Source organism: Calypte anna, chromosome 4, assembly GCF_003957555.1.
Source record: "Calypte anna isolate BGI_N300 chromosome 4, bCalAnn1_v1.p, whole genome shotgun sequence".
Lineage (NCBI taxonomy): Eukaryota > Metazoa > Chordata > Aves > Apodiformes > Trochilidae > Calypte > Calypte anna.
Window position 1 is genome coordinate 3,728,925 of NC_044247.1, and position 22,931 is coordinate 3,751,855.

General features: G+C 40.3%; 2 protein-coding genes across 5 annotated transcripts in view; both read right to left on the reverse strand.

The window, feature by feature from the left end:
- Nucleotides 1-1,361: 1,361 nt before the first annotated feature.
- On the reverse strand, nt 1,362-21,006 carry OGT (O-linked N-acetylglucosamine (GlcNAc) transferase). 3 transcript variants are annotated; one of them, XR_003987457.1, is made up of 22 exons: nt 20,668-21,006; nt 16,979-17,129; nt 15,828-16,071; nt 15,251-15,319; nt 12,152-12,268; nt 10,730-10,809; nt 10,442-10,637; nt 10,067-10,207; nt 9,760-9,860; nt 9,416-9,569; nt 9,213-9,314; nt 8,799-8,978; nt 8,345-8,503; nt 6,641-6,730; nt 6,065-6,190; nt 5,416-5,586; nt 5,182-5,298; nt 4,934-5,101; nt 4,259-4,411; nt 3,290-3,576; nt 3,004-3,127; nt 1,362-2,416 (listed from the first exon to the last, which is right to left on the reverse strand). XR_003987457.1 is itself a non-coding variant. In XM_030448889.1 (22 exons), the coding sequence occupies exons 1-22, from the start codon at nt 20,702-20,704 to the stop codon at nt 2,242-2,244; spliced, it is 3,108 nt and encodes a 1,035-aa protein (XP_030304749.1). In that variant the 5' UTR covers nt 20,705-20,806; the 3' UTR covers nt 1,362-2,241. The 3 variants fall into 3 exon arrangements, 2 of the variants coding, with proteins under 2 accessions (XP_030304749.1, XP_030304750.1); XM_030448889.1 differs by having other exon boundaries at nt 3,324-3,576; nt 20,668-20,806; XM_030448890.1 differs by lacking the exons at nt 15,251-15,319; nt 15,828-16,071; nt 16,979-17,129; nt 20,668-21,006 and adding exons at nt 13,495-13,639; nt 14,861-15,240 and having other exon boundaries at nt 1,399-2,416; nt 3,324-3,576.
- A 258-nt stretch (nt 21,007-21,264) lies between these two features.
- The window catches only part of TAF1 (TATA-box binding protein associated factor 1), a 30,074-nt gene continuing 28,407 nt past the window's right edge, over nt 21,265-22,931 (reverse strand). For both annotated transcript variants that reach the window (XM_030448888.1, XM_030448886.1), the window contains exon 39: nt 21,265-22,172. In XM_030448888.1, the coding sequence (XP_030304748.1) occupies nt 21,956-22,172 (217 nt within the window). In that variant the 3' untranslated portion in view covers nt 21,265-21,955. The remainder of the gene's footprint in view (nt 22,173-22,931) is intronic.

Consider the following 22,931-nt stretch of genomic DNA (forward strand, 5'->3'; position numbering starts at 1 on the left):
ACTGTAATTCTGAAATATGCTAACACCTAGCAATTATCGCAGAACGATTTAGGGTGTAATCTAAAATTATATTTCAATACGATCAATGAAGATAATAAAAGACACGAGGATGCATGGGATGGGGCTGCTGCCCCACCCAGCACCACCTCACCTGATGCCCCTTCGGCCGCGGCTCCCCGAGGCTGTTCCCGAGCTGCGTCCACCTGAAAACAAACCTCGGTTTGCACCGACACCGACCAAGCCCGAGATCCCGCCGAAGGGACATCCCCTGCCCCAATCCCCGACCACCCTGAGCACTGACCGCGTGTGAGGGTGGCCGGGACGCAGCAATCCCCGCGGCCATCACCGCCCCGGGGACTCTGCGGGAGACTCTGTTGCGGGGGGGTGCCGCTCCCTGCCCCCTCGGACTGCAAGCAAAACAAAGAGTGTGAGCGGCGCGCCGGGTCCAAGGACGAGAGGGGTCAATGTGTGAGGTAGAGAGGGCCGGCAGCCCCCAACGCACCGCTGCCCGCTCCATCCCGCATCAAACCGCCCGCGCTTTCCCGCAACGCTTCCGGGGCACCAGGGCAGGAACCCCGCATGCGCCACTGCGCCTGCGCAGAAGGGAAAGGAGGGCGCGGAACGGAACCGGCCCGCGGGTTCGCCGCTTCCAGAGCCGTGGACTCGGCACCGGCTCGTCACTGCCCCTCGGATTCAGCCATCGGAAAAAACAGATATAAGTTGTAAATATGCTGCTCACGCCACCTCGCGACCCCAGACAGCTGCTTCAGACACGGGGTGTGAACAGACCTACAGCCGAGGATTTGCCCCGGAGCCCACAGACAGCAGTGGCGCCCCGCAAAGGGAACGCATCACACAGGGTACAGCAAGCAGGGTGCGTGGCAGGAACTGGAGCCTCAAGCTAAACCAGGAGATGAACTCCTGCTACAGGTCAGCACCATTAACAAGGCTGACACTTGGACTTGCAGTCCTTTACCCAGCACAGAGTTTTAGGAGTTGGGGAGTACTGCTGTTGCCTATTCAATACTCATTTACAGAGAGGCTTGGGACTTCCAAGTTTCTACAGAGTGACCTGAGATGACAGCACTGTGAAGGTCAGAAGAAACAAGCTTCTGTGAGGCTCCAAATCCTTCTGAATTAACAATACACTCACAAGAGAGCTTTCACTTTTGGATGGATTTAGTCTAACCTAGTAGAACCAAACCTCTGTGTATGAGATCTACATCAACCTGGGATTATTTCTGCTGAAATAAACAGCATTATTTAAAATAAAAATTCAGAAAGGAAGATGAAAGCCAACAGGTCAGAGGACTTCTGACAGCAGCAGGGCAGCAGCAAATGTGAAATGTTGGTCAAACCAATCAAACTGGCAAACCAAAGCTTTATTTTTTTTTTTTTAAGTCTTTGCTACAGCACCTAGGACTGCACTTCTATACATAATTAACAATCATTCCTGAAAGATCTGTAATTTGGCACCAGTTTTTGTTTATCTGTAGGGAGAATTAATTTCAAATAAAATTTGGGTTTTCAACAGAATATGAGCTGCCATCATGAAGCCAATAAAGTGAGTTACTGGAGAAGCTTCAAAACAAACAAACAAACAAACAAACAAACAAACAAACAAACCCAAAACCAGAGTCCTTACCTAAACCAACAGTTTACAGAGAGCTCCAAAACAGGTCAAACATTAAAAGGCTGATATAGGCTCAAGTGGTTTATAAAACCTATAAAAAAAGACTACACCAGCAAATACGCCCTTTCAGTCCACAGTTTAGAAATTAATGCAGGGAGCAACACTCACTAGCTGGAAATCTTGTCAATGGAGAACCACACATATATCAAGAGGAGTACCCAAAATAAATGTTAAAATGTTCCAAGTTCCAATCCACATAAAAGGAGATTCATAAGATGATTATATCAACCCATGAAATTATAATTGGTTGGGCAGTTTAAGCTTCCCCTAGCAACCACTATGCCGTTCATACACACAGGCTCACATGTACATGGCTCAATCCCATTCCAATTACTCATGGAATAAAAGGATTCCAGGCTCTACTGAGTCTTTCCCTATCATGCAAGAAGTAAGTCTGGCTGTGCTTTAATCAACATCATGTATTACTTCAGCCACAGAGTACCAGGCAGATCAAGTAGAAATGCACAGTTTTTAGCTCATCATTTCTGCAGAAATGTTTGAGAGGCTCAGTTTCTGGGGAGTTTTGGGTGGGCACACACAGTCTCTCTTCACGCAGAGTCACTGGCCTCTACTGGCTTAATCATATGGTCTGGTTTGTTGCCAGCAGCATAGTGATCCCACATCTGAAGATAAAGCCGCTCCAGGTCCATTGTGTACTGCTTTGTGTTGAACAAAGAACTGGATATTCTCTGCTTCCAGACCTTGCCACGTATTTTTTTCAGGCTACAAAAAGAGTTAAAGCAGTCACAAGAGGTTCCAAACACTTCATAATAACCATTTACTTTTAAAATCTATTTTCAGCTAACCCAGAACTGGCACTACAACCATTTAAAAAAAAATATCTGCCCCCCCCACCACTTCCATCAAATTCTTACTCCTATTTCATCCCCTCATTATTTCTGGTACAGACCAGCATGGCCACTTTAACTCAAATGAGCCATGACACTAACATATTGACCTGCTGCATTATCTTTACTGCAGTGTCATTATACAGTGCAATTTTACCTTTGCAGTAAGTGTCAAAGTGCTAACATTAAATTTAAAAACAAGAAAAGTGAACTATTTTGCAACAGCCTGCACATGAGCACTCCTTCAAACAGGTAGCACTGTTACTTGTTTGGGAGTGCTGTTAAATTTACTGTAAAAGCAGAAGCTGAGATAACTGCAAGACAAGAAGCTTCTAGATGAGGACTGCCAAGCTACTTTAAATAACTGCAAGGTTAAAACTACTGATAATTCTCAGCTCTGTGCCCAAATACAGCACTTTACATTTTTGGTATTGCCACATTATATAGTACAAGTTTGCTTACTATTCCAGATCAGTTCCCAGTTTCACAGCAATATCCTCATATTCCTGTCTACTTTTTGCAATGAGCTCAAGACAACCCAGGCAAGTAAGCTGGGAGGCAGCAACTCGTGATGCAAGAGTCTCGCCTGTAACAAACAAACAAAACCAAAAACCACCAAAGCGATTGGTAACAGGAGAAAGCTTATAAAGTAATATACTGCAGAGCATCAGTTACTTTCCTTGTACCTCTAGAAGAGGCAAAGTCATTGAGCTTGCTAGCTTCTATTAAAAATTAATAAAATTCAAACCTATGTGCTCTTTGTAGGTTCCTCACTGTAATACCTGGCATTGTGACCATTGGAGTCCCAGCCCAGAGTACATCCATTCCAGTTGTGTGCCCATTGCAAAGCGGAGTGTCCAGACAGACATCAGCCAATTGCCCTCTCCTCACATGTTCTTCTTTGGGGGCAACAGGAGAAAAGATGATTCGGTTTTGGGAAAGACCCAAGTTTTGTGCATATTGCTGAATATTGGGTTCTCCTACAGCTGGGAAGCGTAGCAGCCACAGCACACTGTTCGGAACTCTTTTTAGGATCTAAACAAAAATAAAGAAGCAAATAGAGAAAGTTTGGCAAACTTTTTTTTAGTAAGAAATTACCACATACCAAGAGTAAGCAAAAGGCACAGTCACTGAATACTTCAACCTTCTGAAGTAAAGAGCAGGAAAAAAATGTATCACCATTTTGAGTGGAATAACTAGGACTGCATTTCTAATACCACTAAGACAACCACTGACCAATAGTTCACAAAGCAGCACATCCCAAAATTTATGATCCCATTTATGCTATTTAATATAAAAAAATTACTCCTAAACTAACTCTCAGCAAGGTACTATAAACTGCCCTCCATGCAGACACTCAGTGCTCAGAGCTATTAATCCACATACCACCAAGGCCAGTTACCACTTAACTGTGCAGACTAGGGAGGATCAAACTTATTTCACCATGGAGAACCAGCACACCTAAGCTGTCCAAGATGTTTTTTCTCACTGGCATCTGACATTAGACATCCATGTATAAAATTATATATATTATATATATATGTGTGTATATATATATTAAAATTCTATATTCTGAGCACTGTAAGGATTCAAATGAGTCAGTGTCAATGTTTTCCACAGAACAGTTAGTCTTAAGTTGCATGACTTTTCTGCTAACTTCAAAAAAACATGTTCCAGAAGTCTGACCTTAGATTTTGTATTAGATACAGATACTCACATTAGCCCACATCTGTAAAGTGGAAGGATCAATCTTATACAGCTGATTAAAGTTACAGTACACAACAGCATCTTCTGGTAAGCCATACTGAGAACGTGTAGTAACAATTATAGTTCGTGGAACTTCTTCACCAGTTGCTGCTTTGTTGTTAATCTAATGAAAAACAAAACCAACAGCTATTGGAACACTGACAGTGCAGTCAACAAACCTATGCCCTATTTCCCTGAGAGACACTGCAAGATTTGCTGGCATCCAAATTATAAGCATATCTTTGGTGTTCTGATATAAAACCAGAAGTGTCTACTTTAAACTGGTATGCAGATAACAATGTTGCAGCTACCAAGGCACAAAACACTGCATGTTTTTCTGCCCTTGCTCTACTCCTTAGAAGACCCTTGAGGAAATCTTGCCTTCAATTTCTGAACAACCAAATGCCTTCTTCATGCAACAAGATTAAACTCCTTTGGACTTCAGGAACTTCATGATATAATTTTGCTCTCTTTGGAGGGAAAGATCTGTACATCTGTAGCTTTTAACACATATGCACCTTTCCTTCATTACAGGAACAAAAATTAGCATGGTAGAAGATGGACACTTGGGTTGGAGTTTGCTCGTTACATTAGAACAGAGAGATTTAACATAAAAGCCAAGAGAAGAGCATCTTGAACCCCTCACCTGAGTAGTTGCTAATCCATTACTGATGTTGAATCCATTGATAGTTATCTGAATTTGCCCACGGTTAATCATCTCAATGACAGCTTCTGCAATTGTGTTCATAGGAATGACTGGCATACTGAGGGCAGCATTACCATCTGCATTGTCACAACCATCAGGACACTTCATCTAAAGATAAATCATATAAACATCAGAGAAAGTACCACTTTCAGACCCCAAGAATGAACACTCTGAGGGGTAGCTCTCACCTTAACAATCTTGACATCAGGGAGACTGTCAAGGAAAGCCTTCAAGTCAATGCCATTCAAAACAATTCTGTTATCATAAATGTGACCATTGGACTTGAAATCAATGACTGCTTTTTTCTGTTAAAAAGAAGTTTTAAAGTTGTTACAAGATCACTTAACAAGTATATCTATATGCCATTTTATAAAGCCAGTGATGAAAAAACCCTAACTTTTCCTGTCCCATTTCCTACATACCTTTAAATGGGGGAACATGTTGGCATGATCTCCAATAAAGAAAGTGTTTGGCATGTATGCTAATTTCTCTGAATACTGCTCAGCCACCTCAACTGGGGAAGTTTCTTTGTCTGTGATGATATAGTCCATGAACAATGCCCCACTGGTTCCAGGATACCCTAGCCACATGGCCTAAAGAAAAAAACAAGCAAGGCTTCAGTCCCAGGTGCATTGCAAAAATAAAGGAAGTTAAAAAAAAAAGTATAAATCAACACATTTAATTTTCCACCAAATTCAAGTTCTTTCTCGTACTTCAACTGAATAGCAACCCCAAACTTCCATTACTGAGACAGCGAAGAGTTCAAGGACGTTCTAAAATTGATCCTGCACTAATGCAACCAAGCCAGCAGTACACACAAACCTCACATAATTAAAGCTCTCTTCTGGGACACAGCCAACTGCCCATAAAGCACATTTTAAAAAAAAAAACAAAACCAAAAAACTAAACAAACTACTTGGCTTCAACAGAATGATCCTCATATATGCTAAGCCCTAAGAAGTCTCTCACTTGCTCAGCCTTCAGTATTCTTTCCAGTCTGGCAGAAGAAAAGAAAACCATTCCTACTCAGAAGCTATTTTCTGGATATACAGAGCCCACTAACTTAGTTACCTGAATAGGTGCTGGTCTCAGGGCAAATAATTCATTTCGGGCTCCTTTAGTGTAGCCATTCATATTAATAAGAATGTGTATCCCGTCCTGATGGATGCGGTCTGCTGCTTTTCCATTACATGGTATCTGAAGAATAAATACATAAAATGTGTTTTTTAGTCTATCAGTAATAAATGTGGTTAGTCACAAGTGTATCAATGGATGTCAATTGCATGATTTAGTTAGGTGAGACTTGTAATCTCTTTACGTCTGGTTTTACAAAGGTGCAAGTCCTCAACTCACCAAAAATAAATAAATAAGCAAATAAATAAAATAATAAAAAGCTAAAGCCAAGAAAAACCTAATTTTGCCAGACACATGTAAGCAGTTGCAGACAAAGTGTAAATGTAGTACCTGAGGGTTGCTTCTGCACATTAAAGAGTGATACCTAGTGCTGCCAAGATCAGCACTTCATACAGAAGAACATCACAAATGGACCACAAAAGAAACCTCAAGCAAATGAAAATGTTTCAGTTCAAAATTACAGGCTTACCTCTTTAAGTTTGCTAGAAGGTCAACATACAAAAATAACCTCACCTGAGATAAGTCAATGAAATGATTTGCTTCAGCCATCACTTTTACACGGAAGTTTGTACCATCATCAGGACTCAGGGCGTAACAGAACACCTAAAATATGAGGCACCAAAATTGAGTACATCTAATAACTTGTCAACAAAATAGCATTTCTATAAAACACATGGTATTGCAATTATAAATTATTAGCAAAATTATATGTAGTTTTATACAGATTATTTTATGTGTGTAGCATTTGTCACTTGACAAAGTGAAAAAAACCAAGTAATAAAAGGGCATTGTGCATTTGCTCCAGTTTTAGCTTCTTCTGGTGCTGGAGAACAGCACTGCCACCTTGCATAGATACATGCACAACGTTTCATCAGTGCAAGGTAATTTCAATGCTTATGCAAACCCATTTGTTATATCGTCAAAGAACCCCTTTTACAAGTCCCCTCTGAATTTCCAATTACTGAGAATTATAATTATAACAGGTTGAATAGACAAGTTAAGCTTTAGGGAAGCTTTTTAACATATTCTTTGAGGAGTGACTCCAAGAAACTGCAAGTGAGGTTGTCAAATAGACAAACTCAAGGTTTACAGGTTATGTAAACAGGCATCTTTAGCTGACCTAGCACATACAAAACAGAACAAATATGCAGATAATTTACTATCTTGCAGGACAAAAGCATTACTCTGTAGAGCTTCATAAATATAGAATCAGGTTGCCTTTTGTCTTGATCTGATTCAAGGTTAAAAGGTATTCTCCCCACAATGGACCACCAATTTGTTTCATGAAAAACCTGCTTCACAGTCACACACAACTCAAGCATGCAACTCTGCAACAAGGATTTCAGACTACAAAGCCTCCATGAACAGGAAAAAGCAAGGTTAAGAGGAAAGAATATAAACCAAAACAAACTGAACAAAAACTGGATTAGTGTAAATCACTTTTTCAAGAAGGACAGACTTACAAGCCTTTAAAAAGACAAGCAAATTCTCATGTCTTAGAAAGCAGTAGCTCAAAACCAAGGTAATCTGAACAGCCATGGGGGAAACTACGTAACTGGGAATCAGTTCTGTTTACCAACTCAATCCCTTAACATAACACTCAAATAAATACAGATGTAACTGTATTTAGCTTTGCTAATATATTATCTCTTTCTGGAGTATATGTAGTGGTGTGTTATTTCTTTTTTTTAGATGCAGGAGCCAGACTTATCTTGTGTTTGTGATTCCAGTATCAAGAGAAAAATAATAATGTAAAAAACCAAAAAAAAAAACCCAAAAAAAAAACCCAGCAGCAGAGAGAACAAAAACCAGATACGTATCTGTAAATTAGGAGAAACCAGACAGTAACAGCTTGATGTTGAAGCACATCTACTCAAAGAACAGCAGCTGAAGCATAAAGAAAAACAAAAACAAAACAAACTTACCTTTGCTCATAAATTCTACCTACAGTAATAATAATTAAAAAAAAAAACAACACACCAGGTATCTGATTTACCTACTTTCTAAAAAACACTTCATATTCGAAAAGGATGACACTCAGGCTAAAATGCTCTTCAACCAAAAAAAAAAAAAAAGCCAAACAAACAGAAAAAAAAACCTAGAAAAAAAGAAACAAAACAAATTTGCCCTTCCCTAGTTTACCTGCCTGCACCAAGCAAAAGGAAATGCCACTTGCAGCTGTATTTACAGATCCAAGTATACTATTTGTATTTTTACCTCAAATTTGTCTGGATTATGCATGCCTGGGATTGACTGCATAAGGTGTGAGGTTGGATGGTTTCCAAAATCAGAGCTCACATAGCCAATACGAAGTCTACCTTCACTGGCCTTCAAATCCTTGGGATGCTCATAAGGTGGCTTGTGAAGAACATTAATCTGTCAAGAAAATGTACATAACTGTTAATAAAAACTCAGGAACAAAACCCAAATGCTAAACAGGACAAAGAAAACCCCAGTTTTACTATCAGGAAAGAGCACTTTTACTCACTCTGCTTTACCAAAACAGCCCTCACATATACTTTGCAGAAACAGGTAAGTAAAGCTATGTCCTGTATTTCTCCAGGTCAGTGTCTCAGAAACCTTATAAAGGCTAACAATGTATTAGATTTTCAGTACAAACAGGCAAAACCACAGAACTTCAAACACAATTGACCTGTCTGTAACTTCCTACCTTGTCCAAACACAGATTTCCATGTCTCTCAGCAATAGCCTTCCTGAAACTGTGAGAAAGGGGATACAGCATACTATGATGTGGGTGGACAGAAGGCAGTCTGTTTTTCTCCAGCTGATCAGCTACAATGCTAACCAGCTTCTTCATTCTTTCATCATAGTCTGTCCAGTCACAGACAATCTAGAAAGAAGAAAAAATAAAGTATTATGACAAAAGCTTTTTGATCTGTATCAGATTATTTCTGAAGTTTACAGACTTATGCTTCTTCCAGAATATTTATGACTGTGTAATTTCATTTTCTGACTAAGGTCTCAAGACTACTCTTTAAATTAGTCAATGGCTGAGGTGGATACAGCTTAGCATTTGCTGCAGAGGAACCTTATGAATGACAACCAAAGCCTCCTCTTTCCTCACCTGCAAACAGTGGGCCAAGTTACAGTAAGCATCTGGAAAATCAGGTTTCAGTTTCAGAGCAGTGCGATAAGAAGCAATGGCTTCTGGAATATTCCCCGAATCCTATGAAGACAAAGAAATGAGTCAGCAGGTAAAAAACACACTCTGGTAAGTACTGACAGCGCCACGTTGTATTCTAAGAGTGAATCATTTGTATCTGCTACCTTGTGAATAGAAGCCAGGTTGCTGTGGGCATCAGCGAAAGCTGGGTTTATCTGAATGGCACGGGTGTAGCACTGTAGAGCTCCTTGAACATCCTGCATCTCCTTTAAAGTATTTCCCATATTGGAATAAGCATCTGCAAATGTGGGGCTGATCCTGAGAAAAAAAGATAGTATGTCATGAACAACAAAAGCTCCTGTTCCCATGAGAAACTCATTGCTCAGAATCTTTGCTTTGCAAAGCAACACTCTGTATTAAAATACTCTACTGCAAGTCACTTTGTGTACAATCTGACACACCTTCTTGTTATGAAATGCTGGGACTATTACAGATAGTATTCATTTACCTAATAGCTTCTTTGTAATGCATCAGAGCTTCCTGTAACTTCCCCTGCTGCTGCAGAACACTTGCTAAATTTGAATGTGCAGCAGCAAACTCTGGAAACACCTGGAAGAAAAACAGAATCTGTCTCTAAAATGCACCACGTAGACCATGTTAAAGAAAAAAAATACTTCTACGTTTCCTACTCTTTCTTTTTGTATGACTTGGGTCTCTGAACAGACTCTCCTCCACTTATGAAGAGAAAAAGTAGAAAAACACAACATCTCTGCTGTATTAATTCCACATCTCTCCCTCACTCCATTCCACTGTACCTCAAGAGCCTTCCGATACAGACGAACAGCTTCCTCAATATTTCCCTGCTCCCGTTTGATGTTTGCCAGATTGTTGAGAGAATCTGCATGAGTGGGACAAAGTCGAAGAGCTGTATTGTAGCATTCTTCTGCTTCTACCACCTTCAAAAAAAAGGGACACTGTTAATATGGCAGTATTTAACAGCACTGGTTATGAGAAATCATTATACAGCCACTTTTAAACAGGTTCAAGCTAGTGATTTCCAGAATTATTTTTCCTTGTAACTAGCTGAGTGAATAACATCCCATCTTAACAAAGCTTGTGATACATGGTGTCTAAAATAAACATTCACTGTACTCTTAAAATTTTTTAAAAGGAAAAATAATAGTCCTTACACTGCCTTTCTCCTTCAATGCGTTGGCCAAGTTACAATAGGCATCAGGGAAGTGCGGTTGTAGTTCAATAGCTCTCCTGTAGGTGTCTATCGCCAGGTCTATAAGTCCTTGCTCATAATACACACAGGCAAGGTTGCCATGCACAACTGCGTGATTTGGACTCAAACTCAAGGCTCGTAGATAAGCTGCTACAGCTCTGCAACAGGAAAAAAAGGAGGTAAACAATCATCCACAGAGCAAACTTGATAAATCTGACAGGCCACAGTGCAACAGAATTTATCTGCTTACCTGTCAAATATCCTTGCCTCTTTCAGGACATTTCCCAGATTGATGTAAGCATCCAGAAAATTTGGGTCAAGTGTTACAGCCTGAAAATATTTTTTAAGTAACAGTTTTGAGCATTAACACAAAAACATTCTTTATGAAACCTGCAGGGGGAGGGGGTTTGTTGCTTTTTTTTTTTAATTTGACAAACCACATCTACAAGCATCTGAGACTTTATCAATAAACAATAAGTTACATAAATCACAGAGCACCAGTTACTTATGCATGAAAATGACAGCATACACTACCTTCAAATTTATTCCTTTGCTTACCTATTCAGTTGGAACTACTGCAGAATTAAGAATTAATTAATAATTAATTACTTATTTCATGTAAGGCTGATTGTCCTTAAAACACACGTGTCTACCTACGCTATGCTGCTTTTGTTTTTAAGGGAGAAAACCCTAAAAAACCTGATGCATACACTTTATCCACTGCAAAACAAGACAGCATTTTGAAACTTTAGCAGCCCAGGTAAATAGATGGTTTCACAAAAACAAGAAAAGTGAAAAATATCCCTGTGTGCAAGGAAAAATCAGTAGGCCACTTAAGAAGAAGAAATAATTTTTAATTCCCTTCAAAACTAAAAAAAAATTATCAGAAACCTTAAAAACCTATAAAGCTATGGAAGATGCAGTAATGAAGGACATTACTACTTCAAAGGTCAAACTATCTCTCTCAGGAACCACTATTTCTAAATTAAAATACTTAATAACCAGTTGCTAAGTAGACAAAGATAGAAAAAAACAAACCCATGCATGCAAAATTATTTTTGTGGATCTTAAATCATGAATATCAGAAGAAAACATCCACCACATCTTAAATACAATTTCAGATCCTATTTTTGAAACTTGAGATGAGTACAAACTGAATTATGATGCTAACTGGACACTGAAACAATAGTGGGGGAAAAAGAATCCTAGAGAAAAAGAATTAGTGTTTCACTTAAAATTGTTCTCCTCAGTTATTCACGGGACAATTACACCTGAAACAAAATCATAATGAAAAATGATTTTAAGCAAGAAAAGTTGTTTCTCCCTTTCACACATGAAACATGCAAAACATCATTGCCATCAAATTATATGTTTTTTTAAAAATTATTCTGGAAAAGGACTGTAAAATGACAATGATTTTTTTAATCTTTAAAATGTGTGTGAAATTCCCAGGATCACTCCAAACACATCTCTCTAGTGGCATACAGACAGTCTGAATCTCTGGAAGTAAAACCAAGAAGCAAATAAAAAACCCTCAACAAAACCAAACAGAAGATGTTAACAGGGTCACAAGAAGTTCTCTACTTATCAAAATATTTGTATTATCAACAAGCAAACAACGGCAAATACATTACAACCTAGCAGCAAGGCTGACTAGCTTAGCAGAAGTTACCTTTTCAAAGTGATGAATAGCAAGCCAAATTTCTCCTTGGGCATTGAAAACACAGCCAAGATTACTCCAAGCCACTGCAAAGTTTGGTTGAGTCTCAATTGCTTTTAAGTAACAGGCCTTGGAACAGTTAAAGAGAGATACAAGGGAAGGGGAATATTTGTAAAAAGAAAAAAAAACGAGAAAAACAATTGTTAGTATGCCTTCTCTAACCAGCCAAAAGTGATCCTGCAGTATAGGCTAGCTTGCGCCAAAACTAATGCGCTGCAAACTGCTGTTGATCCTGCGCCAGCGCAAACCAAAACCCAGGTGCAAGCCAACCATTTTTCAGTTATGCTGGTGAAGTTAACATGCCTTTTAGACACCAGGTCACCACAGAAATGATCTTAGAAATGATTGCAAATACTTCAGTGAAAACATCTGCTGCTTCGTAGGTGCAGAGAAAGAAACAAAACAAGACAGCTGAAAAACTACGCTAGGAGATAAAATACTAAACTGAAGTTTTCTAAGCCAGTTAGAAGTTAGTTTAAAAAAAAAAAAAAAAAAAAAAATCAGAAAAAATACTGGAAAAGATTAAGCCATCCTTTGTTTTTAATTGTTCTTGTTAAGTGAAATGACATACCCAGTCCACATCTTGTTTCCTAGTTTCTTCAGTTACGCTTAATAACCTGCAGCTTCAAAACCTCAAATGACAGGATTGCACGAAGGTTTAGGTCCCTGTAATGCAAGCGCAAGAAATCGCTGCGCATCCTATCAGCACGGCGCCACGCTAACGCTGCCAACTGCTTTGCTATATTGACTGCCCCTAGGTCCAGTGAACGGCCAACCAGAACCATTAATCTACCAGACAGGCCCACAGATAAATTCAAATATGAAATTCATGTCTGCAGTCTAAATGCATTACAACCCAATTTTTTTTCCAAAAGGCTACAGCCTGGAACTCGGGCAGTCGCTCAATCAGAGATTAATTATCCAGTCAACCGTTCACGAGGGCTTAATCGCACACATCGCGCGTTACCGCTGCGCAGCCTTTGCGCTACTGCAGGATCACAGCGCATCATCAGAAGAGCAGAACGCTGCAATCCAAACAAAGAAGAAAAAAGGAAAAAAAATGAACAACCAGAAGAGTTAGAAGCTTTTACTATTAACTATCTCCAATTACTTCTTTAAAAAAAAATTAATTTACTTTTACTTTATTTCTTTGAAAGAATCTGTGGCTACTAGTATAAAATATTCTTATATTACTTGCTTGTAATTATATATTTTAAGCTGTTTCTGAAGCCACAAGACAGAAGATTCAGGCATGGAGGCAAATGGTTTTGCTGTGGCAGTTACAAACCCGTTACCATATTTCTCATCATGTGACTTTTCGGTGCGTTCCTTGCTGGAAGAGGAGGAGGAGGTGTGTGTCTGCCCTAGATCCAGGCCTCGAGCTCCCTTCAGCGAGGCACCTTACGCATGGAATAGGAGGTTTCACCCACCTGAAACCTTCTAAATACAATATCAGTGGTGAAAAACCAAAAACAAGAGAGAAAATAAAACAAGATCATTAGTAAGAGTTCAACAAAGCAATTGCATTTTTTGGATATGTCTTAACACATGGGAATGAGGACAATCTGTCTGTAACAAGGGAGACATGCAGAAGGGAGAGGGTTAATCAGGGCCATACAGCAGGGATTTTTTTTTCTTTTTTTCTTTTTTTTTCTCTTTTTTTTTTTTTTTGGAAGAAAGGCTTTGAAATATATACAAAGAAATTTTAGTTCAACTGTAAGGAATCTGCTGGCTTGGTCTTCCAAATGGACTGATAACCAAAGAAACACATTGCAATTTACTCAAGATCTTTGTCCTCATTTATTAACTTCTCACAAAACGGAATAACACTTTCAAACTAGGTGTCTCCAGAGCTCTGAAATGAAGAAGTCAGCAACCTAAGGCAGGCGCAGTGTCTTGGCCTATACCAGTAACACTAAAGCTGCAGTGAAGTGCAATTCATGTTAGCTGTCCGCTTGGTGGGCTGAGAACCAAGTGTCCCAAAAGACTTTCAATTCTAAATGCTGCTACAAAGTATTTTCAACCTGGATCTGACCAAACCAATTAGACTGCCCTAGGATGGTACACACATCCAAGTTAAGAGAAATAAAAAAAAAATAATGAACTTTGAACCTGCACTCCCATTCCCCCCGTAAAGATCAAAACCCTCCCTCCCCAAATGGTGCTACAGCCAAACAGACAGCTACGCTGTTCATACACTCCACTTTTTAGCATGCGCGTGGGGCTTGGAGTGACAGACGTGGAGTCCAGAGTCTTTCCCATTTCTCCACGCTCCTCACCCCTGCAGCGCGGACGCGTAAGGTGGCTTGTAACAAGACAATTTCTTTATGCAATCCAAGTTTTAAAATGCCAAGAATTTTAAACTCATCTTGGTGTTCGAATTCTTAGTTTAGGAAACGCAAGACTGCTAGAAGCCACCTTTCCACTACAGCACGTTTTCTTTCGATCAGTTCATTTCCCAAACAAACCAGCTTTGTCCTTCTGATTTCTTTATTTTGGGGGAGGGAAGAGGGAAGATATTCAGGGGGGTTTGCATACTGCAGCTATTGATTATTTACTAGCCTTTCTTCCACTATCAAGGGAAGGGAAAAGTTAAAAGAATAAAAATCTTAAAAGCCAATATTACAAGGTAACATTTGAGTAAGTTTCTTCTCCACTTACAAGCCACAAAGGACTTTAGAAGAGCAGCCTTTTCAATACCACCTGCATCGTACAGGGACCTTGAGCTACCCACAGGCTCTCTGCTTGTCATCAGCAGGCAAGCCTCAGATATGAAGGTCTGTTACTTAATTCCAGGTAAGAGCATGATGGAGCCCCTGCCAAATACTTCAGAATGTTATCAGATAGTCTAGTTCAGCAGAAAGGCTTGGTAATGTTCCATTTCTTGATTTAAACCAACTTTTAAACACAGGAAGGCCATGTCTTGCCCTGCAACTACTCTGTGGTGTTTCAGTGCCTTCAGTTTTCAGCAGTTTCTCAGATTGTAGATCAACGCAGATGTGAGGACTTGGTGCAAAGTTCAAGTTTACATGTAATCTACCCAACACCTACCTTGGCTTCTTCCAAGCGACCCAGGGCTTTGAGCAGGTTCCCCAGGTCACTACGAACACAGTACAAGTCCTGAAAAATGCAAGTCACACTATCAGCTTCAGGATTTCAGACACCCCAGAGGTCTTCACAGATAATCTGCAAAGTAACACCTCAGTCCTGTAAAGATTATTTTAAATTCATAATAAACAAATCATAAATGTAAATTAGTTTTCTTGTCCTAACATTACAGTCAACAGATCATCTTACTGATTTTAGTACTGGAAAAATGTAACTGTAAAGAAGTAGAAAGCTGTACTTAATAAAAAACTTCAGAAAACCAAAAACAAATGTCTCCCCCACAACCAACTTAAGTTCTTTTGCCATACATAAATATATGAAGCTGCCCCTATTCTTTATTGGTGCTAAGGAGGCACACAGATCTCTGTCCTCAAGATATGTATTACGTAGATCTGTAAGTTCATTGCACACAGCACAGAGGGAAGGGCTATCACCTGTTTGTTCCTTGAAACCTGCTACTTGTGTACCCTGGGACAGTACTAGAGTATGAACTTTGCTTATAAAATAAAGCTTTACTTACAGGGTTGTACTGAAGGGCAGACACATATGCCTGTACTGCTCCTTCCATATCACCTGCTGCTACCAGGGCAGCAGCTAAATTAATATATCCATCAATGAAATCTGGCTTGAGGCGCAGTGCATGTCTGTAATGTTCAATTGCTTCTTGTAGCTGTCCACGCTCCTTGTAGACATTGCCAAGGTTTGAGTAGGCTTCAGCCAACAGTGGATTTTGTTTTATGGCCAAAGTGCTGAAGTGAGCAGATCTGGAGAAAATTAGACAAGTTAGCAAAATGAAAGCCAAAACAAACCCCACCCTTGACTTTCAGTGTTTGGCTTTTTACCTAGTTACTTCATAAAAATTCATGTTTAGGTGAGCAAAACATACAGTCAACAAATCTGGACATAAATAAGCTGTCTTCAGCTTCTCCTAGCACAAAAGATCATCTGCCTATCATCTCTCTATTTTAGATTCTAATTAAGACAGACAACTCTCATTTACAATCAATAGAGTTCAAGTCACCTCACCAAATATGAATGTGACACACTTCAGAAAAAACTACAGAAATCCTGTGAAGTCTCTTCCAGCATTTGTATACTTTACATTAATGCTCCACTTGATAGGTCCTTTTAAGAAGCAGGACACAGCAACACACAGATTCACTACAAGTTAATGCCTGATGCACAGAAAGCAAGATCAGGAATAGGCAAGCAGAAGGAATATAGAGACAACTTTCAGATTACAAAAACCTTAACAAATTACACCATTTTCCAGCAGTCTTGCAACTTGAAAAAAACAAAACCACAAAACCCTGTGCTGCAGGTTGAGTAAATAAACAAACTTTTGTTAACACATGTTAATACCTCCAGGACACACAAGTGTTGCTGACACTCCAAAATTAATGTGTACCATATTAGATTAACATGAGAATAGTGACAAGATGTTTTGTTTCATGTAAAGCTGCCGATTCCAATTTCTATTTCTCTTATCCTAACAAAATGCAGAAAGAATTTCTGAGCAGTTCTTATTGCTGCCCTGAAGTTAGTCAGTATTTTGTTCAGTAATTACAAAAAAGAAATCAGTATTAGAAGAGAACTTTTGTCAACTATGCTCAATACTACTACAGGTGTAAACTATAAAGAAACCTTGACAGAACACTTCAAGTCTCCTACCTGTCCAGTCTGCGACACTGGAAGTGAATGGATGACAGTAATAAAAGCACACCAGTATTATCAGGCTCTTGTCTCCAAAGCTGCATGCAGTGTCTCTCTGCTGCTTCAAAGTCTCCTGCCTGATACTCACGATGAGCCAACTCCGCTAACCCTTGGAAGGAAAGCATATGTTTCGTTGGTTCTGGAGAATTATCAAAACATTTAAGGGGGGAAATAATAAGTTAGAGAACGTGAACAAAGCCCAAATAAAAGTGAAAAAAGTATACACAGCTGAAGGATGAAAATATCTGAAATTACATAAAACACTACACACAGCATATAGCAGTTTGAATTCTCAGATCTTTAAGCCCCAACCAATTACTATGCTATTTCTAACATCATGTGTGCAAGTCCATGACTTTATCAGCTAAAAATAAGAAACATGTAGACTGTAACAACTCTATATATGCAAGTCAATACTTTTCCCTTAAGATGAGATAAAAGATCCTCACAAAAGCCCTGGACTGTAAATCTTATGCTATGTGGTATTAAAAACAAGTTCTAAAAAATTAATAGGGAAATGAAGGACAGCAGATAGACTTCAAACAACTTGAACAAATTAGAATACTGCTATGCCAGTAGTGAAAATCCTTTAAAAAACCCAAACAAAACCAATGAGTATTCTCTTGTATTCTCTGTGATAAAAATTTGTTCACAGAAAAAAAACCCAAACAACCTGGCCTTGAAACAATCACCTGAGAGACAAACACACACACTAATTATTATGCAACCAGCCAAAGAAGGAACCATTAAATAGAGACAACATACAGGAAAGGAGTTGTTTCTGTAATTTAACTGGAAGGGGAGTGACAAAATGGTTTCAGTATTTAAGACATAATTGTGAAGAACAAAATACTTCAATAAAACAGCACCTGTTTTAGACAAAGCAGCCTTAAATATGAAGAGAAAAATTCTTACAACACAGGAATTGGTATTAAAATATATATACATGCAACTTGGAAAAAACCACAACTGTTCATCTTAAAGTTATGGCCTTCAAATTTTGCCTTTATATCAATGACTATTGAAAGGTTTGATTAATGCAAGTATCTCCTTTTTCCTCCTGAAGTCAAATATTTCTACTACTCTGCAGTCACTTAATTCCATTCATTAAACCTTTCCCACCTGGACCTACGGTTTTAAAAATTTTAATTTAAATGAAACAAATCCTTCCTAATCCAAGGAAGCAGCTCAATTTCTTGAGTACACATTTTTGCAGTTAGGTACAAAAATCCTCCAACACTCTTCAATTTTTTTTGAAAACTTAAAAGATAGCAAAACAATCACAAAGAGATGTACCAAGTTACTATCTAGTATACACTTAATGTAAATTATTTAAGATATTTTCAAAATTGCCTCTTTTTAGCACTGCCATGTTTTGAAGGTAATATTTCAAACAGTGTATGATGTAACAAGTTGTTTTATCAGACAGTATATTAACACTGTCTGGGCTAAAACTCCTTCTCACTAAGTCAAAACTAGCAAAGCCACTTGTTACCAACCAAGTATCTTCATCAAGATTAGATTCCTGTTTTCTAGGAGCTTATCTATTTGATAGTTTTCCAGACTCGAAGGGAAACATGGACTTCAGTACCTGGTTTAACACACTGGCAATAAACAGGTATGACTGTTATTCACCATGAGAATGAAAAGACCATTTATTAAAAGTCTAAAGTGCTGACATTAATAATGATATTAGAATACCAACACTCCAGTCCTCACCCCTTCCTTCTGCCTAGCAGCCACACAGGTTTAGGCCCTCTCTGGCAGTCTACATTTTCTAGTTCTGCTGATGGCACAAACCTATATAGAGAAGCTGGACAGAGGAAAACAGCACATCCCATGGACACAAATGAGTAGCTATAAATTTCAACAGTATTAAAAAAAAAAAAAACGAAGCAAAAAGAAAAAAAAAGCCCCAACCTCTTATTTTGCCTACTTAAGCAAAAAGTAAAACTGAAGTTGCAACTTGCAAAAGAGAAGGTGGTGCAGAAATCCTGTATTTAACACTTGGGAATAAGAACTGCTAACAAAAGCAACAATAAGTGAAACACTACCATTTTCTTTCATCAAATCTCTTCACAAAACCATTCCCCTCAGAAGACACAAGGCAAACTAACCACTCAGCATAAAATACCCAGTCATCTACCTCTAAATAAATATCTGGGGGCAATTAATTGAAAGCTATGAAGTAGACAGCCATCATCATGATTTTCAAAAGAAGCCAAACATTCAATGGAAAGTTGGCTGGAAGAAGAGTTCTACAACCCAAAGTATCCATAACTATAAAAGGTTGCTCACTGAAACCATTTCTAAAGAAACTAATTGAAGACTCACAGCCAGAGGAATCCCTTATCAAGCCTTGCATACATGAATTTATGTACCTAGGCTAATTTGTGCTGCATGCTTTGACAATGACCTTGGACAAGTCTAGTATGTATTATGCCAACGACCTTTCCTGTGACTTCTATGGAATACAAGCAAAACAACCCACACAGAACCATCACAAATGTGCCCAATGGCATTTTTTACCCAGAAAAAAACCATTCTAATAGCATTTATCATATGATCGTACTCAACCTTACATTCAGATAAAATCAAGGCCCAGAAACAGTTGCCATCTCCATGGGGGAAGTGGTGCCAAGGAGGCACACAGATCTCTCCCCAGGCACACACTTCTCACCTCCACAGATCAAACAGGATGAGGACGTCTAGGTGACAATGTCATGGAGCAATGAAATACCATCAGCCCCTCCACTTCCACCTGTGTATCACTGCCATTACCCTTCACATCCCCATTTCTGCACTGCGATCTTCTTTTTCTATAAAGCTTATCTTTCACCTACTTTTATTAGGCATCATTACAACTTTTCATACCTTCCCTCTGGCTACAGACACCCTCAAGTATCTGGGAAATAAACCTGCGTTGTCGTTTCATCCTTTCAGTAAGCAAAATACCTTTTTTTTTTTTTTTTCCCTAGAGGGAATAAGTAAGATTTCTCCTCATCTCTCCCCAGTCCCTCAAGTTCTATACCTGTAAGCTAAATGCAGGACACTACTTTCCTTAGCTAGAGCACTATTTATTACTGTCCAGAAACGCACAGTATTTCTTCTACGCTATGTCAGTTAAGATCTGTTCCTTAAGTGCAGTGAAAGATTCTGGAGCATTTTGCCCCACGTTTTTACGTTCCGTTCGTCCGCCACAAAAACGCAGTCACCTGACAGCCGGATAAATATAGCAAGCACCAAGGGAGCACCCCACTAAGAACTAACCGTGACGTGCTCCTCCAAGAACGGCTCGCAGGCTGCGGCCGCGCAGCGCCGACGCCCGCCCGCCGACGGAAGAGTCCGAGACCGCCGTCAGGCTGCGGCAGACCGTCGGTGCACAGAGGTGAGGGGTGACAAGCACAAAGGCGGCAGGGGCCGCGTCGGGAGCCCCCGCCTCACCCATGCTACTGCTTCTGGAAAGTTCCACTGGGAGCGAGCTCCGCGAGCAGAGAGAGCCGCACTCAAGCCGAAGCAGCGGCAGCCCCGCGGGAGCGCAGGCCACCGCGCGGCTCCGGGTAACCCAGGACCCGGCCTCCGCGGGGCTGCGGCTGCAGCGCTGATGGTCCCCGGCGCGCCCGTCCCCGCGCGGCAGGCCACAGTACCTGTGCTGTCGGCCACGTTCCCCACGGAGGTCGCCATCGGGAAAGGGGGCGGGTGAAGCTCTGGTGGAGGTAGCAGAGGGGCCGCGAGTGAGAAGAGGCTCACTCGTCTGAAGCGGGCGACACGGGACTACTCAAGATCCAGAGGCGCTGAGACGGCAGCTCCTGAAATGGCGGTGGCGGACGCAGCGAATAGCCGAATGGCTGCTGCCGGAACTAGCTTCGTACGGGAAGTAGTCCGCGCGAAGCCACTCAACTGTCCCCCAGGAAAAGCCTGTGCGGGGACTTGAGCACGAGCGGAACTTCCGCGCCTTCTGCCGAGAGCCCCTGGCCGGCAGACGGGGGTTACACGCAGTACATGAGCATCGCGCTTCTCCGCTTATCCTTCCGCGAAAAGCCGTGCGCAACCGCTGCATCTGAACTGCGCGTGCGCGGCCCCCCTCCCTTGCGCGGATTCCCCCGCACATGGCGCCCACGTTACATCCGGGTCCTGCGAACGCAGGGGTTACCGCAAGGGGAGGCCGGGAGCGAACGGGGAGCCCCGCGCCCCGCCCACGGCAGCTGCGGTGACGGTGCGGAGAAACACTGATGAAAACGGAGTGTCTATAAACCATCTCGAATTTTATTTACATGAACTCAGTCAGCAGAATTTCATACAGAACCCCTGGGTCTTCACATGCTTTCCAGGTGACAAAAAATGAGGCATCTCCTGTAAATAATTACACTAACTGAAGACTAATTACCAAATTCTGACTTCTGGGTCAAACTAAAACTTTTAAATAGACCAGCTGTTTTGTGAAGCTGTTTTTGAAAGTAGCTGGGTGATCAAAACAAGTCAAATTAGTTTCAGAAACTACGTTCATGCAAGGTCTCAGAGAAAAACTTTCCCTTCATGAAATGAAAATTGGTTTAAATTTTTTTATCAACAGAAAGTATTGTATTCCAAACAAGCATTTTTTCCTGATAGACATGCATGTATCCAACAGGCCATTATTAATGAGAAATTTCATCTTAAAGACTGAAGAACAATCCATACAGATCTTCATCTGAATTCTGGAATTAGCACATGTTCAGCAACTCAAAACTTCAAGCAAGGGCATGCTTGTCAAAAGCTTATTTTTCACCATTTACTCTGTCACATTATATGTTTACATAACTAGTTAAAATACATTTGAAGGTCTACTTCATGTTAATGCAGTCCACACTGCACTGATCCTTATACAAAACTGGGACAAGAGAAATTCAGAAGCCAAGAGTAGCCCCGGACAGCAATCACCTCAGGAAAGGCAGTTTATTCATCTGAGTCCAGGTCGCTGTCTCCTGCAATGGAATGGAAGTCCTCACTGTCTTCTTCATCCTCAGAAAGATGGACCTGACTTAGCACGCTTGGCCCACAGCGCTGCTGTTCTTCCTCTTCCTCCTCTTCTGAGATCTCATACCCTCCAATACTGCTGAAACTTGTATCTCTGGTGTTGGATTTTGGGTCTGGTTCTTCATAGCTGCCATAACTAAAAGAAAGATAGTCTCACAATACCACGGTTTCAAATCAGCTGCTGATACAAACTGCATTTAACTCTTGTAAGTTAATGTGTTATGCCAACGACCCTTCCTGTGACTTCCATGGAATACAAGCAAAATAACCCAGACAGAACCATCACAAATGTGCCCAACGCCATTTTTTGTGGTAAGTGGTCCCTGGCTTGTAGGACACTTAAAACCATTGTGCTGATGGCCCACTTTTTAAAACAAAAAACCCCATTCATTCTCCTGATGAAACAGTTGTCTACCAGCATCCTCATCTCACTCTGAAATACTCTGGACTGGAAAAATGGATCCCTCCAACACCATCTGTCACCTTTACTGCAGACAGAAAGGCTATAGATAGCCCATTGTCACCATCTCCAGCATTTTCTGGTGACAACTGCCAAAGTACTGGGCTGAGCTGACCATTTGCCTGACCCAGCATAGCTACCTGTATCATAATTTATTAGGTAAATATCAATAATAGCATTAAGGGACTGAATTTCACAAGTAGAAAAGGAACAGAGGATCTAATGATATGGCCAGAGTAGGAAAAGTAGGCCAGTATTCTCCCAATTGAATACAAAAACATAAAGCTGATATTGCTGTACCTGTCATTTTCTACTAATGGAACTTCTTACAAAGCACAGAATATGCACATCCCTATTCTTTAGGACTTCAACTAAGCAGTTTCCTTTCAAATAAGGAAATGCTTATTCTTAAGAGGAACAAAAAAAAAAAAAGAA

What these genes read in the sequence shown, in the direction of transcription:
- OGT (XM_030448889.1), bottom strand. Translation starts at nt 20,704, where the DNA reads ATGGCGACCTCCGTGGGGAACGTGGCCGACAGCACAG. An exon ending in TGAGACCAGCACCTATTCAG is followed by an intron (nt 5,587 to 6,064) that starts GTAACTAAGTTA and finishes TTTTTTCTTTAG; the next exon opens with GCCATGTGGCTAGGGTATCC. An exon ending in CTTTACAGATGTGGGCTAAT is followed by an intron (nt 3,577 to 4,258) that starts GTGAGTATCTGT and finishes ATTTTTGTTTAG; the next exon opens with ATCCTAAAAAGAGTTCCGAA.